The sequence below is a fragment of the Oncorhynchus mykiss genome, chromosome 28 (genome assembly GCF_013265735.2).
Source record: "Oncorhynchus mykiss isolate Arlee chromosome 28, USDA_OmykA_1.1, whole genome shotgun sequence".
Lineage (NCBI taxonomy): Eukaryota > Metazoa > Chordata > Actinopteri > Salmoniformes > Salmonidae > Oncorhynchus > Oncorhynchus mykiss.
In genome coordinates this window covers 31,451,777-31,469,311 of record NC_048592.1, presented here as the reverse complement: position 1 = coordinate 31,469,311, position 17,535 = coordinate 31,451,777, and the positions used below count along the sequence as shown (strand labels likewise).

General features: G+C 42.9%; 1 protein-coding gene across 3 annotated transcripts in view; it reads left to right on the top strand.

Moving 5' to 3' along the window:
- Positions 1-2,864: 2,864 nt before the first annotated feature.
- The window catches only part of LOC110508219 (serine/threonine-protein kinase N2), a 33,326-nt gene continuing 18,655 nt past the window's right edge, over positions 2,865-17,535 (top strand). Inside the window, exons 1-4 of one of the 3 annotated variants that reach the window (XM_036966167.1) lie at positions 2,865-3,260; positions 12,487-12,787; positions 16,005-16,159; positions 17,485-17,535. The exon at positions 17,485-17,535 is cut by the window's right edge and continues 79 nt beyond it. In XM_036966167.1, coding sequence (XP_036822062.1) covers positions 3,240-3,260; positions 12,487-12,787; positions 16,005-16,159; positions 17,485-17,535 — 528 coding nt within the window. In that variant the 5' untranslated portion in view covers positions 2,865-3,239. The remainder of the gene's footprint in view (positions 3,261-12,486; positions 12,788-16,004; positions 16,160-17,484) is intronic. The other 2 variants (XM_036966166.1, XM_036966165.1) reach the window with 2 other exon arrangements.

Below are 17,535 nucleotides of genomic sequence, written 5' to 3'. Positions count from 1 at the left end.
TGCATTTCTGTTGATTTTTGTTGAATAGATGATTGCAAATATATTTGTTCAGTGTTGTTATTTGTTAAAGTAGGTTACCTTTATTTGTCAATAGTGTTGCAATGGAGATCAAATATCTATATGTCAAAATACGTCAAAATAAATCAAATAAAATGAAATCCATGATTGAAATCCATAATCGAGACACAGGGGTTTTCAAACTAGGAAAAATATTGGCTCCAACCCAGGGCTGCTGGTGCACACTGTTGAAACCATATAATTAATAATGTTTCTATGGTCGAAGCAGCGTGCCACAAAACTCTACCCAGCCTGGCCCAGGGTTCCACTAAACTCTACCCAGCCTGGCCCAGGGTTCCACTAAACTCTACCCAGCCTGGCCCAGCGTGCCACTAAACTCTACCCAGCCTGGCCCAACGTGCCACTAAACTCTACCCAGCCTGGCCCAGCGTGCCACTAAACTCTACCCAGCCTGGCCCAGCGTGCCACTAAACTCTACCCAGCCTGGCCCAGCGTGCCACTAAACTCTACCCAGCCTGGTCCAGGGTGTCACTAAACTCTACCCAGCCTGGCCCAGGGTGCCACTAAACTCTACCCAGCCTGGCCCAGGGTGCCACTAAACTCTACCCAGGTAATCTTATGCTAGTCATCAGTTAACCAATCTCCCAGTAATCCCATCGTTAGGTCGCTTACAACAGATTCCTGGATGTGCCAATGTGACACAATAAAAAGGGTTGCCCTACCCTCTGTCCAAGCCACAATTAGGCCGGATGGAATTCTTGTAGAACCCCCTTTTCATTTGTAAAAGGTTCTTTGATGGTTCTTCGTAGGGTGGAAAGGTTCTGCCTGGAACCTTTTATGGTTCTAGTTAACATCTTTATTTCTAAGAGTTACTTGTCTGTTTTTCCCATAACTGTCTCAACAGGTAATGCCCTGGGGTGTATTCATTCCAACAATTCTGTTTCACAATGGAACATTTTGCAACTGTTTGGAGTTTCTCTTGGACAAATTCAGGTAAAACCCTCCCCGTCTTGTTCTGCTTGCTTCAGTTTAAGAAATGTTTTGCAACAGAATCAGCAGAATGGAAACACCCCTGTTGAGTGCCATTATGCTTTCTCCCTTTGTGCTACTTCCCAGAGTGATCTGGGGCCTGCTTCGTGAGATTAAATAGTGTGCTCTCTCTTGTCATTTGTGAAATGACCAAATTGATCCAGGACCTGTAATGAAGGCTCTAGTCTACAGTGTCATCTATGAGACTGAGAGAGGTCTGATGTAACTTCAACTTTTCAATGTGCAAGTTAGTTCAGGTAATTTGTACATGTAGGTAGGGGTGACGTGACTATGCATAGATAATAAACAGCGAGTAGCAGCAGTTTACTAAATAAATGGAGGGGGGGGGGGTCAATGTAATAGTCCGGTGGCCATTTGATTAATTGTTCAGCAGTCTTATGGCTTGGGGGTAGAAGCTGTTCAGGAGCCTTTTGGTCCTATGCTTGGTGCTCTGGCACCGATTGCCGTGCGGTAGCAGAGAAAACAGTCTATGACTTGGCTGACTGGAGTCTCTGACAATTTTATGAGCTTTCCTCTGACACCACCTATTATATAGGTCCTGGATGGCAGGAATCTTGGCCTCAGTGATGTACTGGGCTGTACGCACTACCCTCTGTAGCACCTTACTCAGAGCAGTTGCCATAGCGGGGATGACCAGGCGGTGATGCAACCGGTCAGGATGCTCTCGATGGTGCAGCTGAAGAACTTTTTGAGGATCTGGGGACCCATGCCAAATCTTTTCAGCCTCCTGCGGGGGTAAAGGTTTTGTCATGCCCTCTTCACGACTCTTCGTGCCCTCTTCGTTCCCTCCTCTTGAGCTTACACATGGACTTGCTTCTTTCTGTCTTGTTGCATCTATTTCTGTAGAAGGCCTGCCTGCTCACGGTGCCATTGGTAAGTAGTGCAGTCGGTTGACAGCTATTTTAGATTGTAACCGATTCTGCCCAGTTTCTGAAGACAATCGAGAGAGTCATTCTCTGTAACTGCTACTACTGTACTACTACAGTGTATTAGGCTACCCCTATATACTATACTACTGCCACTTATTTTCTGAATAAAAATAAATAAAATAATTTTTGTTTAGGCATCCTATTATGATGAATGATGATGATGTCAATCAGAGGTGAAACCTCTATGACTGACCCAATTGTCATACTTGATTAAAGTAAAATACTACTTGAGTAAAAGTCTACAAGTATTTGGTTTTAAATATACTTAAGTTTCAAAGGTAAATGTAATAGCTAAAATATAAAAGCAAAAGTATAAATCAACTCAGAATCCTTATATTAAGCAACCAAAGCAGAACAATTTTCTTGTTCTTACTTATAGCCAGGGGCACACTTCAACAGTCAGACATAATTTAGAAACAAAGAATTTGTGTTTAGTGAGTGCCAGGTCAGAGGCAGTAGGGATGACCAGGGATGTTCTCTTGATAAGTGCGTGAATTAGACAATTTCCCTGACCTGCTAAGCATTCAAAATATAACAAGTAATTTTGGGTGTCAGGGAAAATGTAAGGAGTAAAAAGTACATAATTTTCTTTAGGAATGTAGTGGAGTAAAAGTAAAAGTAGTTAAAAATATAAATAGTAAAATACAGATACACCAAAAAACTACTTAAGGAAGTACTTTAAAGTATTTATACTTAAATAATGTACACCACTAAGTTTCAACTATAGGATAACCTGGAACAAGTAGTATCCAGCTCATAATCTTCATCATTTTAGTGCACTTCTAGAATTGTCACACGCTAATATATTGTGTCAACATGATTTCTAACAGGAGAGTGCGATGCTCGTGCGTGTGAGAAGTTTATGATCACGTGAGAGAGTGTGAATAGAATCTGGCTGAGAGAATGGGCTCTGGGTTGAGTTGTTGCATAGCTCCTATGGGCGGACGCTGATGTGTTTCCACACAAACCACAGCCTTTCGCTCCCAAAGTGAAAGCAGTGGGACATTTATTTATGTTGCTGCTTCATATATGTGGACTACAGAACAACTTTTCTTCCCTCAGCGAAAAAAGACGCAAGGACTCAAGGAAAGCCATGGAAAGTCAAGTATTTCCAATATGACCTATGGTTTGGTCACTGAATAGGTTATTTTTGACGCACGAGAGGGAAACTTAAAACAAGGCTGTTTTTGGAGTTCCACCTCCCCTGTCTCCGTACAGTTTGATTCAAAGTCAAAAGCCAAGATGGCCGCCGATTCCGTGCAGGTATGAAAAGTTGACAACTGTTGCAATAAATGCGTAAAGTTGTTGTAAAGTGCGCTTTCCAAGTTGGTAAGTAACTTTATTCTATATACCATTTGCAGTGGATTCAAATGTTTGAGGTTAATACATTTCTTAGGGATTTTGTCCCCCTCTTCAGAAGGATTGGGAATTATAGATTGAGGCCTGGAAAACAATTATCAAAATATCAAAAGTTTTGTGTAATTTTGCACTTGAGCGCCCACCAGCTGAACTACTGAATTAATCTGTTGTATATTTTAATGACAAAAAATCAATTGACTATCGACTGATAGTAAAATGTTGAGCGTTTTGGAAGAAAAATAGCGTAGTTTCGAACGCATGGAAGAACATTTTCCATTTTAAGGTCCTTTGTAAACAGTGACCCAGTCAAGTGGGCGCGTGTTAAAGCCCAAAGGTGTTTATTAAAATAAAAACATGTTTTACTGGGCTATAATACTTGTACTAAGTTAGTTGAAAATAATGTTCCAAGACATGTAAGTATAATAATTTTCAATTCCAAAAGGTTGAGCATTCCCTGATACATGACTGAGTTTGAAAATGGCAACTGTAATGATATTACATTTTGAAACTTCACATCCTGTGAAGTTTTTTTCCTTAACCGCAACCGCAACAAATTACTCCGAAAAAAAGTTTGGTCACCGCTGACTCTGGGGTGACGTCAGCTGTCAAATCTGGTAATTTTTATATTGGGGAGAGAAAAAAAGGCTATCGAACAACAATGTAGCGTGGACGCATACTGATGTGATCTGACCATAACTTTGTATCCTGCGGAACATGTAGCTACATTTTTTTTTCTCTCTCTCAAACTTCTGTATTCGAGGACACTAACCTGTGAACATATTGCCTTTGTTTGCAGTTTCAGTGATTAGATTAGAGGTAGGTCACTCTTTGGAACCTTATTTGTACACACTCAGCCTCACTCATGAATTCAGACCTGTCTTTTTGCAGACATCGTTTCACAAGACTCTTGTGTTTGTTGGGTGATCGCTGAGATTGTTTGGACAGTGAGTGGAAGACTATATCTGGTATTTGTCTAATTGATTATGTTGCTGTTGACGACTAGACAAAGGACTAGTGCATGTATAGGAGTGACGAAGTGGTGTTATTGCCCATAACCTTTTGGTCATCAGTAGTTTGTGTCTTGTGTTGTAATTCTGCAAAGAAAAACAGGCAAAACATACTGTTCCTAGGTATTACTGCCCTTGGTCTGTGATGTAAGAGTGACACGTCCAGTTGAACTGACCAGGGCTGTAATTATACTGAACAAAAATATAAACACAACATGCTACAATTTTAAAGAATTGAATGAGTTACAGTTCATAAAAGGAAATCAGTCAATTTAAATAAATTCATTAGGCTCTAATCTATGGATTTGACAACTGCGCAGGGGTGCAGCAATGGATGTGCCTGGGAGGGCATAGGCCCACCCACTTGGGAGCCAGGTTCAGCCAATCAGAATGAGTTTTTCTTACAGACAGAATACTGCTTACCACCTACCCCCGCCACCTCAGACAATCCCGCAGGTGAAGAAGCCGGATGTTGAGTGCCTGGGCTTGCATGGTTACATGTGGTCTGCTGTTGTAAGGCCGGTTGGATGTACTACCAAATTCTCTAAAATGCTTATGGGAGAGAAATAAGCATTACATTCTCAGGCAACAGCTCTGGTGGACATTTCTGCAGTCAGCATATCAACTACACACTCCCTCAATTTGAGACATCTGTGGCATTGTGTTGTGAAAAACTTCACATTTTAGAGTGTCCTTATATTGTCCTGAACACAAGGTACACCTGTGTAGTGATCACAATGTTTAATCAGCTTCTTGATTTGCCACACTTGTCATGCTCACTAACAGGGATGTAAACACATTTCTGCACGCACAAATTGAGAGAAATGAGCTTTTTGTGCATGTGGAACATTTCTGGGATATTTTATTTCAGCTCATGAAACATGGACCAACACTTTACATGTTGCTTTTATATTTTTGTTCGCTGTACACCTGTCATCGATGTAATTTACAGGTGTTGCAGTCTTTTAAATGCATTTGTCTGGCTTGGAGGGGATTGTGTTCACGCTTATGTGCCATTTCTGGTATAAATGCAGCTACCAAACCAAATGTCATAAATCCGGTTTGGGGTAGGAATTGGTGATGTTTTAAGAAAAAAAAGCAGGTACCATTGCGCTCTACCTTAAACCTAAATAGTCTAGGTTTTTAAAGTCAGTCTTTTAGCATAAGTTAATGTTCGCCCGTCCGACTTTTCCATTGTCCCTCGAATTGAGCTTTGTTGGAGTTTGAGGTAAGGCTATTTAGCCTGCTTACAGTGGAAGTTCATGCCCTAATATTTGCTTTGGTTGGATTCTTGTGGGTGCATGAGAAATAGGTTAAACTAAGTTAAGGAGTAAGGACACAAGCTTTTATCATTTGCGTTGATTCAAACTTATATGCAAGCCTGTCCAAGTTCAATGTTCTCAGTCAGTTAGATTTTCATAGCTATGTTGTTGCTTAGAGTGGAAAATAAGGGTGGTCCATGGCTTTGGATCGTATTCACACTGGTAGTCAAACACAGCTACAGAAACCAATTGGGTTGAATTGTCTTTTTACTTCTTCCAGCAGTTGTGACGTCCATTTTACCTGTGACTCATACAGGGAGGAGGAGCCTCTCTCCCTCTGGACTGAGACGCAGGCCTAATTGGCCAACACATACTTCCTGTGTAAAGGTTTAGCCACTAGTCACCCAGAACAGGGAACCACTGTGCAGTCTAATCTCAAATACACACTAAGCATAGGTGTCAATAGGAGTATAGCAGTTAGGGAGAAATACACGTAGGCAACTTTGACTCAAATAACAACAGCTCCAAAGCGCCGTATATTATTCCGTTGGTTGAAACGTGGCGCTTGCTTGCTTCACCAAAGTAGTGGATTAGATTATTTCATTGGCCAAATACTGATTCATTAACTGTACTAAAATATGTATACAGTGTTGGGAAACCAACAAGGCAAAAAATGTTTCCGAGGCTCCCAATCTCAACCTTAGAAGTATTAATTTGCATGTAGCTGTACACAACTGATCCTCCTCTTACTCCCATACACGTCACTCCACAGGGGTGGCCATTGGAACTCTGGTGTTTTTTAAATGTTTTTTTTAACCAAAGTTTATTTTTAAGACTCCACTCGCTCCCCGGAGTGAGATTAGGTCCCTTTCTCGTCTCATGTGACCTCACCGAGCGAGAGGCTAACAGGATTTGGCTGCCCCTTCCTCAGACGGTTTAGGCCAAACTCTGTTTTTAGAAAAAGGGAGAACTTTTGGTTTTTGTTGTGAGAGGAAGAACAAAGCAGAACTTAAAAACATACGTGGGCGGGCATCTGAAGCAGATGCAATGGAGACAAGGTTGATGGAAATTGATGATGTGATGGTAAGGAACATAGATTTGTGTAGCCAGTAGCCACTGTAGCAATTGTAAAACATCCATGTTTGGATTACGGTACAGTGTTTGCTGAATGCAACAAGGGCTGAATGCAACATGGGGTGTAGATAGGCGTAACATGTTCTGGTGTTGTGGGCTCATTGTGCCTTGTCTATGAATGGAGCACTAGGCTAAACTCAGTTCAAGTGTCTTAAGCTTTTCATTATGTTGGGGAGCTTACTTTTATTTTCGGCTACAATTTGAAATAAATATTATACACAAGTTCTAACAATGGGGTCATCCCGAGTGAAGTGGAATGAAATTGTCAATTGTATGCCCATTCTATTTTACCTAAAGTTTTTGAATAGAGAAGTGTGCTAAAAAGTGTGACATAAGCCAGTATTTGTATCAAGTTATAATTTAAAGTATCGTTTAGAGATATTTGTAGGCCTGACAGGCTTTGGTGTTTACCTGCTGTTACCTGCTATTTGTACGCTTGACAAGCTTTGGTGTTTACCTGCTGTTACCTGCTATTTGTACGCCTGGCAGGCTTTGGTGTTTACCTGCTCGGCATTTCTTCCTTTTGCGCCTCAAATGGTGCTACAGGCTGACACAATTAAATGTGTCCCACTGTATACAAACTACAACTTTATAATAAAAACTTTATAAAGCATTAACCTCTACAGGATGGATGGGTCCCCCACAGGACGGTTGAGCTAACGTAGCCTTATGCGATTAGCATGAGGTTGTAAGTAACAAGAACATTTCCCAGGACATCGACATATCTGATGGGTCCCCCACAGGATGGTTGAGCTAATGTAGCCTTATGCGATTAGCATGAGGTTGTAAGTAACAAGAACATTTCCCAGGACATAGACATATCTGATATTGGCAGAAAGCTTAAATTCTTGTTAATTTAACTGCACTGTCCAATTTACAGTAGATATTACAGTGGAAGAACACTATGCTGCTGTTTGAGGAGAGTGCACAGTTTTGAACTTAAAGTTATTAATAAACCATTTGGGCAGTCTTGATATAACATTTTGAACAGAAATATGATGATTCATTGGATGAGTCTAAAACTTTGCACATCTAGTGGACAAAATCTGCCATCTAGTGGACAAAATCTAAATTGCGCCTGTGCAGGAATAATACATTATGGCCTTTCTCTTGCATTTCAAAGATGGTACAAATACAAAAAATATTTTATTTTCTTTGCATTATTTTTTACCTAATGTGTTATATACTCCTACATTCATTTCACATTTCCACAAACTTCAAACTGTTTCCTTTCAAATGGTATCAAGAATATGCATATCCTTGCTTCAGGTCCTGAGCTACAGGCAGTTAGATTTGGGTATGTCATTTTAGGAGAAAAAAAAAAAGGGCAGATCCTTTTAATCTATTCCGGAATTCTTTATAGATGCTTCAATCATTTGTTAACAACGTCTGCATAAAGGATGATCATGAAACAAAGGGTGATACAATCTGGTGCTTTACCAAATGTGGTATAACCTTTTTGTCCTCCAGATCCTTTTATATAGCAATCTCCATGACATTTCCTTAGGCCTGACTATATTTAGTTGACAGGCTGTTGGTCGAACAAGATTTCTTTAGTCGAGCTGTAGTAAAAGACAAATATATATATACACTGCTCAAAAAAATAAAGGGAACACTAAAATAACACATCCTAGATCTGAATGAATGAAATATTATTATTAAATACTTTTTTCTTTACATAGTTGACTGTGCTGACAACAAAATCACACACAAATGATCAATGGAAATCAAATTGATCAACCCATGGAAGTCTGGATTTGGAGTTACACTCAAAATTAAAGTGGAAAACAACACTACAGGCTGATCCAACTTTGATGTAATGTCCTTAAAACAAGTCAAAATGAGGCTCAGTAGTGTGTGTGTGGCCTCCACGTGCCTGTATGACCTCCCTACAACGCCTGGGCATGCTCCTGATGAGGTGGCGGATGGTCTCCTGAGGGATCTCCTCCCAGACCTGGACTAAAGCATCCGCCAACTCCTGGACAGTCTGTGATGCAACGTGGCGTTGGTGGATGGAGCGAGACATGATGTGTCCCAGATGTGCTCAATTGGATTCAGGTCTGGGGAACGGGCGGGCCAGTCCATAGCATCAATGCCTTCCTCTTGCAGGAACTGCTGACACACTCCAGCCACATGAGGTCTATCATTGTCTTGCATTAGGAGGAACCCGGGGCCAACCGCACCAGCATATGGTCTCACAAGTGGTCTGAGGATCTCATCTCGGTACCTAATGGCAGTCAGGCTACCTCTGGCGAGCACATGGAGGGCTGTGCGGCCCCCCAAAGAAATGCCACCCCACACCATGACTGACCCACCGCCAAACCGGTCATGCTGGAGGATGTTGCAGGCAGCAGAACGTTCTCCACGGCGTCTCCAGACTCTGTCACGTCTGTCATGTGCTCAGTGTGAACCTGCTTTCATCTGTGAAGAGCGCAGGGCGCCAGTGGCGAATTTGCCAATCTTGGTGTTCTCTGGCAAATGCCAAATGTCCTGCACGGTGTTGGGCTGTAAGCACAACCCCCACCTGTGGACGTCGGGCCCTCATACCACCCTCATGGAGTCTGTTTCTGACCGTTTGAGCAGACGCATGCACATTTGTGGCCTGCTCTGGCAGTGCCTTGCACAAAGGTGGAGGTAGCGGGCCTGCTGCTGGGTTGTTGCCCTCCTACGGCCTCCTCCACGTCTCCTGATGTACTGGCCTGTCTCCTGGTAGCGCCTCCATGCTCTGGACACTACGCTGACAGACACAGCAAACCTTCTTGCCACAGCTCGCATTGATGTGCCATCCTGGATGAGCTGCACTACCTGAGCCACTTGTGTGGGTTGTAGACTCCGTCTCATGCTACCACTAGAGTGAAAGCACCACCAGCATTCAAAAGTGACCAAAACATCAGCCAGGAAGCATAGGAACTGAGAAGTGGTCTGTGGTCCCCACCTGCAGAACCACTCCTTTATTGGGGGTGTCTTGCTAATTGCCTATAATTTCCACCTGTTGTCTATTCCATTTGCACAACAGCATGTGACATTTATTGTCAATCAGTGTTGCTTCCTAAGTGGACTATTTGATTTCACAGAAGTGTGATTGACTTGGAGTTACATTGTGTTAAGTGTTCCCTTTATTTTTTTGAGCAGTATATGTATGTATGTATGTATGTACGTACATACATCTAAAAAAATGTGTGTGTGTATGTGTGTGTATATATATGTATGTATATATACATACATACATACATACATACATACATACATACATACACACACACACACACACACACACACACACACACACTTTTTAGAATATACACCTTTATTATTCCCCGCAAACCCTACCACCCTTCCCCCAATTGGAGTAAACTAATAAACAATAACACTTAGGCTTCTACCTTCAGTTTATACATAATATACACATTTTACAAACAATCTATTTTACAATAGTTATATTTTGTTTTTAGTCTTTCCTCTATTTCTGATGTCCATCCAGTTTGATTTCTATTTGTAACTGTGCTATTTCACAACATTGCTGTACCTATACACATTTTACAGACCCCGTATGTTTTAGATGTGTTATAAGCCCCACCCTTAATAAGTCCCACCCTTCAGCTCCATTTGACCCCTCCCATCTATCTCTTAACACCATCCATTTTGGATTTCTATTTGCCATATTTTTCAACTGTGCTATGATGCAGATTATAAATTAAAAATAAACATTTTTCCTAAAATAATTATATTATTGATCAATTGACTGACTTTTCACAATCACCCAGTATTGCGATTGGCAGCATTAGTTCTAGGTAAATGTTGCAATTCTTCAGCCATACCTGGACCTGTGTCCAAAAACAAGCTACATATGGACAGTACCAAAATAAATGATCTAATGATTCTGTCTCTTTGCAGCAACATCTGCAGAGCTGGGAAGATTGTATCCCTTATATCATTCTATTGGTTGCAAGAATTTTGTATAATCATTTAAATTGAAAAATGTAAAGTTTTGAATCCGGCGTCATTTTGCGTGTCAATTCATAAACCATGTGCCGTGGAATTGGTATATCGAAAATCTCTTCCCAACTATTTTGTCTTTCAAAGATAATTCGTAAAATTCCAAATATCTTCATAGATCTTCATTGTAAAGGGTTTAAACACTGTTTCCCATGCTTGTTCAATGAACCATAAACAATTGATGAACATGCACCTGTGGAACAGTCGTTAAGACACTTACAGCTTACAGACGGTAGGCAATTGAGGTCACAGTTCTGATAGCTTAGGACACTAAAGAGGCCTTTCTATGGACTCTGAAAAACACCAGAAGAAAGATGCCTGGGGTCCCTGCTCATTTGCGTGAATGTGCCTTATGAGAACTGCAGATGTGGCCAGGGCAATAAATTGCAATGTCTGTACTGTGAGACTCCTAAGACGGCGCTACAGGGAGATAGGACAGACAGCTGATCGTCCTCACAGTGGCAGACCACGTGTAGAAAACCTGCACAGGATCGGTACATCTGACCATAACACCCGCGGGACAGGTACAGGATGGCAACAACAACTGCCCGAGCTACACCAGGAACGCACAATCCCTCCATCAGTGCTCAGACTGTCTGCAATAGGCTGAGAGAGGCTAGACTGAGGGCTTGTATGTCTGTTGTAAGGCAGGTCCTCACCAGACCTCACCGGCAACAATGTCGCCTATGGACACAAACCCACTGTCACTGGACCAGACAGGACTGGCAAAAAGTGCTCTTCATTGACGAGTCGCAGTTTTGTCTCATCAGGGGAGATGGTCAGATTGACGTTTATCGTCGAAGGAATGAGCGTTACACCGAGGCATGTACTCTGGAGCGGGATCGATTTGGAGGTGGAGGGTCCGTCATGGTCTGGGGTGGTGTGTCACAACCTCATCGGGCTGAGCTTGTTGTCATTGCAGGCAATCTCAACGCTGTGCGTTAGAGGAAAGACATCCTCCTCCCTCATGTGGTACCCTTCCTGCAGCTTCATCCTGACATGACCCTCCAGCATGACAATGCCACCAGCCATACTGCTCGTTCTGTGCGTGATTTCCTGCAAGACAGGAATGTTAGTGTTCTGCCATGGCCAGTGAAGAGCCCGGATCTCAATCCCATTGAGCACGTATGGGACCTGTTGGATCGGAGTGTGAGGGCTAGGGCCATTCCCTCCAGAAATGTCTGGGAACTTGCAGGTGCCTTGGTGGAAGAGTGGGGTAACATCTCACAGCAAGAACTGTCAAATCTGGTGCAGTCCATGAGGAGGAGATGCACTGCAGTACTTAATGCAGCTGGTGGCCACACCAGATACTGACTGTTACTTTTGATTTGGACCCCCCCCCCTTTGTTCAGGGACACATTATTCAATTTCTGTTAGTCACATGTCTGTGGAACTTGTTCAGTTTATGTCTGTTGTTGAATCTTGTTATGATCACACACATATTTAAGTATATTTAATGTTAACTATTAATGTTAAATATTTAATGTTAAGTTTGCTGAAAATAAACGCAGTTGACAGTGAGAGGATGTTTCTTTTTTTGCTGAGTTTAATTGATTTGATTAAAACACATATGTCTATATATGGAAAAATACACGTTTTAACATTTCAACCAATCGATTGGTCCAAAGAACAGATTACTCTTGGTCTACCAAGATTTTGTTTTTAGTTGGGGACAGCCCTACATTTCCTTATGAATCTTAACCCCAATCTATTTTCTCTGTTGTCCTCCAGGGCGACGCCAGGGGCCAGCTGGTGTCGGAGCGGCTGGGCCTGGGCCACAACCTGGACCTGTCGGACACCATGGTGCAGCAGAAGCTGGATGAGATCAAGGAGCAAATCCGCCGCGAGATCCGCAAAGAGCTGAAGATCAAGGAGGGTGCGGAGAACCTGCGCAAGGTCACCACGGACAAGAAGAGCCTGGCCTATGTGGACAACATGCTGAAGAAGTCCAACAAGAAGGTGGAGGAGCTCCACCAGGAGCTCCAGGAGCTCAACGCCCACATTGTGGTCAAGGACCCCGATGACCTGCTGGGTATGGCTATTTTTCATGGGGCGTGGGAGTAACTAGGGTTGCCAAACTCTTTAAAAACTTTCCACAGGTTTTTCAGAAATCCCTAGTTGGAGGATTCACTCGCTGCTTATTCCCTCCAGATTTCAGGAATCCTTCAACAGGGATTTTTGAAAAGCCTGGAAACTTCAGGGGATGTAGCCTTTCTTTTGATATGAGGTGTATGTACTGAATGCTTTCCCTCCTCTATCCTGTTTCACATAGGCTAAACGTAATTTAGTGGAATACAATACTATGCTCTCTTCAGGTGTGGTATTTCTTGGCATAAGGACACTCTGCATGATACAGCACATAATACACAAATAGGACCCACACACAATGAATGCCCTCTGTTGTGGTGCCTCATCTTCTAGGAGCTGATACTGGCATATTCCTTATTGTTTTCCAATAGGGCTCTGTTTAGTTATTTTCCAGGCTGTTGAAACCTGCTACCGCAAATTTGTGAACAAAAATGGGTTTTTAGCACGTTACCTGAACATGGATAAATGTTTCAGTGGATATGCAGGGAATAGTTGATCGTATTAATAATGGGTGGCGAGAGAAGGACTGGGTTTGTCTGTCTGCTGCTATGGCATTTCTTACTCCCTAGTTGTAGACATTGGAAATGGGGACCGCCTTTCTGTATGTAAAGGTAGTCATAAAGATATTGAACGGGATCTAAAGCACTTATACATGTGTAACATATTGCACGAATTAGAGCATTTTTCAGGACAAAACATAGCATGCAAAATGGATGACGTTGTGCATAATTTTCGCGCTACATTCAAAACTACTGGCTGAAATTATACAAAACCTTTTTTATAACTTATCTTTAAGTGGGAACAAATTTATCCTGACTCATTGGTATCTGACGAGATCTGTGTTTTGTCAATGATGCATGGCCAGTAGTATGTCGCGGAACTGGGAACTGACCTCAAGCCAGGTTCTAGAGCAAGTGAGTTCTGTCCTCCACAACTGATGTCAGATCACCTTCCCCTTTTTTCACACCCAACCTTAACTAGCAATATGTCAAAACACTAAACAAGTCTTAGGTCAGTTGTTAAATGACGATGTAACTGTATGTGTCACGTTCTACCCTGTCAGTGGCTGACCTGGGATCAGACGTTGGGCTGGTTCCTCTGTCAGCGCTCCAGGAGTGACATCACCCTGCTTGATATTCATTTACTTTTTGTTGTTGTAATTTTAGCGGATGCTCTTATCCAGAGGGAGTTACAATAGGGAGTGCATACATGTTGGTTCTTTTTCGTACTGGTCCCCCGTGGAAAACATGAACCCACAACCCTGCCGTTGAAAGCACCATGCTCTACCAGCTGAGCCACACGGGACCATGTTCAATGTCCCAGCGTGGGCTGTGTGGAGGAGGGGGCCCTTGACTGGTTCTGACCCCGACCAAACCCCTCTCTTCTGGAGGGAAGCCCTGGGACACAGGCACACACACACGCGGATACATACATACGCACACACACACACACACACACACACACACACACACACACACACACACACACAGATAATCGAATGTCAGTTAGGACTGCAATACAGTCTGCACACACACAACATAGCTGAGTAGCCAACGTTTATATTTGCATCTGCTTACACTCAGTCTGAGCTTGAACACAGATCAAACATATTGTCGGAGGAATCTTGCGAACCCATAATCATTCTCGTTAGTGCTAATTTAGTGGACGACTTTATGACTCTGGTGCTGCCTAGCAACCTGACGTTCTCCTTCATATGCATTGCCAGGTTATTGGCTGATTTAAATTAATTATTACTCTGTTAGAATGAATTGGCGACCTCCTGAGCCGTCTCCAGAGACGCCAATGTTTAACAGGATGTGCTTCTCATGCTAAAGCGGTGTGTGTGATATTTGAATACTAACTGTGGTTAGCGCTGTTGACTGGGTATAGGCCTAGAGCTAGTTAGCGGTAGGGATATGTTGGTCGGCTGTGGAGCCATTTGAGCACAGGAGGTTGGTAAGCACCTTTAATTGGGGAAGACAGACTCGTGGTAATGGCTGGAGCGGAATATTATTTATGTTCCTGTGTAACTGTAAATTGAAATGAAATCTAACCATCAAACTGAGTACAGTTTACCTCAAACTGTCACCAAGATGATGGTAAGAGACAGTAGAAGTCAGTCAGGCAGGTTTTTGCCCACCTGTGTGTGAAGAAGCTAGCATTTGCTCAGCACTCGTCTCGGGGTGCAGCGGTGAGTAGGGGTGCCGTGGAGAGGAGGGGTTCTGCCCAGGCATGAAAACCAGTGAGCTCATCCCTCAGCACCGCAGCTTGACTGAAATGATAGAGGACACTTTTGTTTTTGGAGGGAAGGAAGGAGAGTACTTGAGGTGTGCACAGCACCAGACCCAACAGCCCCTGGGGCAGGACAAGAGCACGGAGTACCTGGGTGGCAAAACTGTAGCGAATTGCTTTGCAACAGAAGATGAACTTGAGCGTTTCTTATTGGACACCTTCAGGTAATCCCTCTGTGTTTGTCCATTCTTCTGTTTTGTTCCTAATGAACACAATCCCGGCTTTTAGCAACAAGGGCCTGTCAGTCATACCATATTTTTGCATGTACAGTAACGTCACATCTTGTCTTGAGCAAGTTTGTGCTTGTTTTTCTCCAGAGACCGCTACAGGGTTCCCCTAACTTCTGTGCTGTTTGGAACAGAAATCCCAACTCTTCAGGGAATTTTAGTAAAGAATCTAAGTGTACATACAAGAATTCCCCGTCATCAGTAGTTTTCATACCAGCAGACAGGGATGGAAATGACTTTTCAGACCGGGCTGGTAGAAAATGTGCCCAACTAGCCCACGGGATAGTGACATTTAGTATTTTGAAATATTGCATGGAACAGATATTTGACCTGGGCTAGTAAAGTTTTCAGTCTGATTCCCCGGCTGGCCAGTGTCCAAAATCCTTCAATTCCATCCCTGCCAAAAGGCTTTCTGTTTTTACACAAATTGCTTTGTTGTAGATGGTAAACAACAACCTGGTGAATATGGCTGCGTTGAACAAGATAAGAAATGCATTATGGCCAACTCTAAGACCTTCCATACAAGCCTTTGAATGTTGTAGCTAATGAACATGCAAACTTTGTTGTATTGTAAGAGCTTTTAATGGGTTTTAATATCCAAGCTTCATATCTTCCCTTCCGATCTTCTACCTTGGTTTCTAGAGTGCCCTTTGACCCCGGACACCCCAGCTAGCGAGGCGAGGATGTGCACCAGCAACAGCCGCTTGGCCGCCCTGAAGAAGCAGAACGACATTGAGCTGAAGGTCAAACAGGGGGCAGAGAACATGATCCAGATGTACTCCAACGGCTCTTCCAAGGTATGCCCTCTGACCTCTTGCCCTTCAGAAACAGTCATTTTCAGTTTGTGACCTCTGGGTCATGTTCATTAGGGCACTTAACTCTGCAGAAAATGAAAATGAGCGTGTCCTATTGGTTAATTCCAGGTAGTCCCTCCTTGCAGTCTCTTGTTCACTTGGCCCTTCTTGGAAATGAGCAGGTAGGGGTTTTTCCAAAGTGTCACAGTATGATGCAACACATATCTATCTGTATTTTGAAAACTTGATTGCTGACATGCAAAACATTTTTTGGACTGTATCAACAGTGGAATAATGGAGTAAATACCAAATTATATTTTTTTTAGGTGGTATTTTCTTAAGAGACCACAAAATCCATTATTCAAAATGGTGTGCTCAGTTAGCGTCATTATAAATATGGTGTATAGTAGGACTAACCTACAAGATGGTGTCCCTGGAAGTGACACCAGACATGATATTAACAGACCTAGCTAGTACTCCCTGTGCAGAATCATGTTAAGTAACCCCAGCCATATTAACAGAGCATTATCAGGCCGTATTTAGCTCTGCACTGGTTGCTAAGGTGTAGAATGCTGATGAATTCAGCTAAAATCATATGGCACTAATACAGTAGGGATATTAACGCTAAAGTGTGGAACGATAGCAACCTCCGTGCTAACTACTAACCACAGCATTTTATGCAAGATTAGCTTAGTTGTATTTGCGAAGGTGCCCTTTGCTAAAATCAGCCATAGCTGACTCTGTGACGGTATAATATCAAGGTGTGGAATGTTGGCAACCCCCGGTCAGCGCTCCCCTGCTGGAGCGCCTGGAGAAAGTGGCACCATCCTGTGGGAAATGGCATGGCCTGATGATGTCAGCCAGGAAATGCCTGTCAGACTGGAAGCCTTTCCTGCCCTCTACGCCGGCATAGCATAGTGCGCTCTTCCACCAAAGGAATTCTGGGTGGAGCCGACTAGTTTACTCCACGGGCCAGTGTGTGCGTCAACTCGAGGGTCACCGATAACACAACAACACAATGACATTCTACTTTCGCCTGCGGTGAATAACTTTTTCCATGCGTTCATTGAAAACTTTTGCTCCACTTAAGGTCATGATTTGACGAGACCGTGTTCCGATTGGGTAACGCACGCACCGCACACACACATTCTGTCTGAAGTATGATGTGGAATTTGTGTCAGGTGTTTTGGCTTATTTTACTTATGAAGAAATGCTGTTTAGATCAGATGTTGATCAATATCACACAGTTCAGTGAGTTACTTTCTGTTATAGATGCCTCAGTGTACCTGTTGGTGATGGTGTGAGTGTTGTATTTATTTTCTGCCCAGGACCGGAAATTGCTAGCGACTGCTCAACAGATGCTCCAGGACAGCAAGACA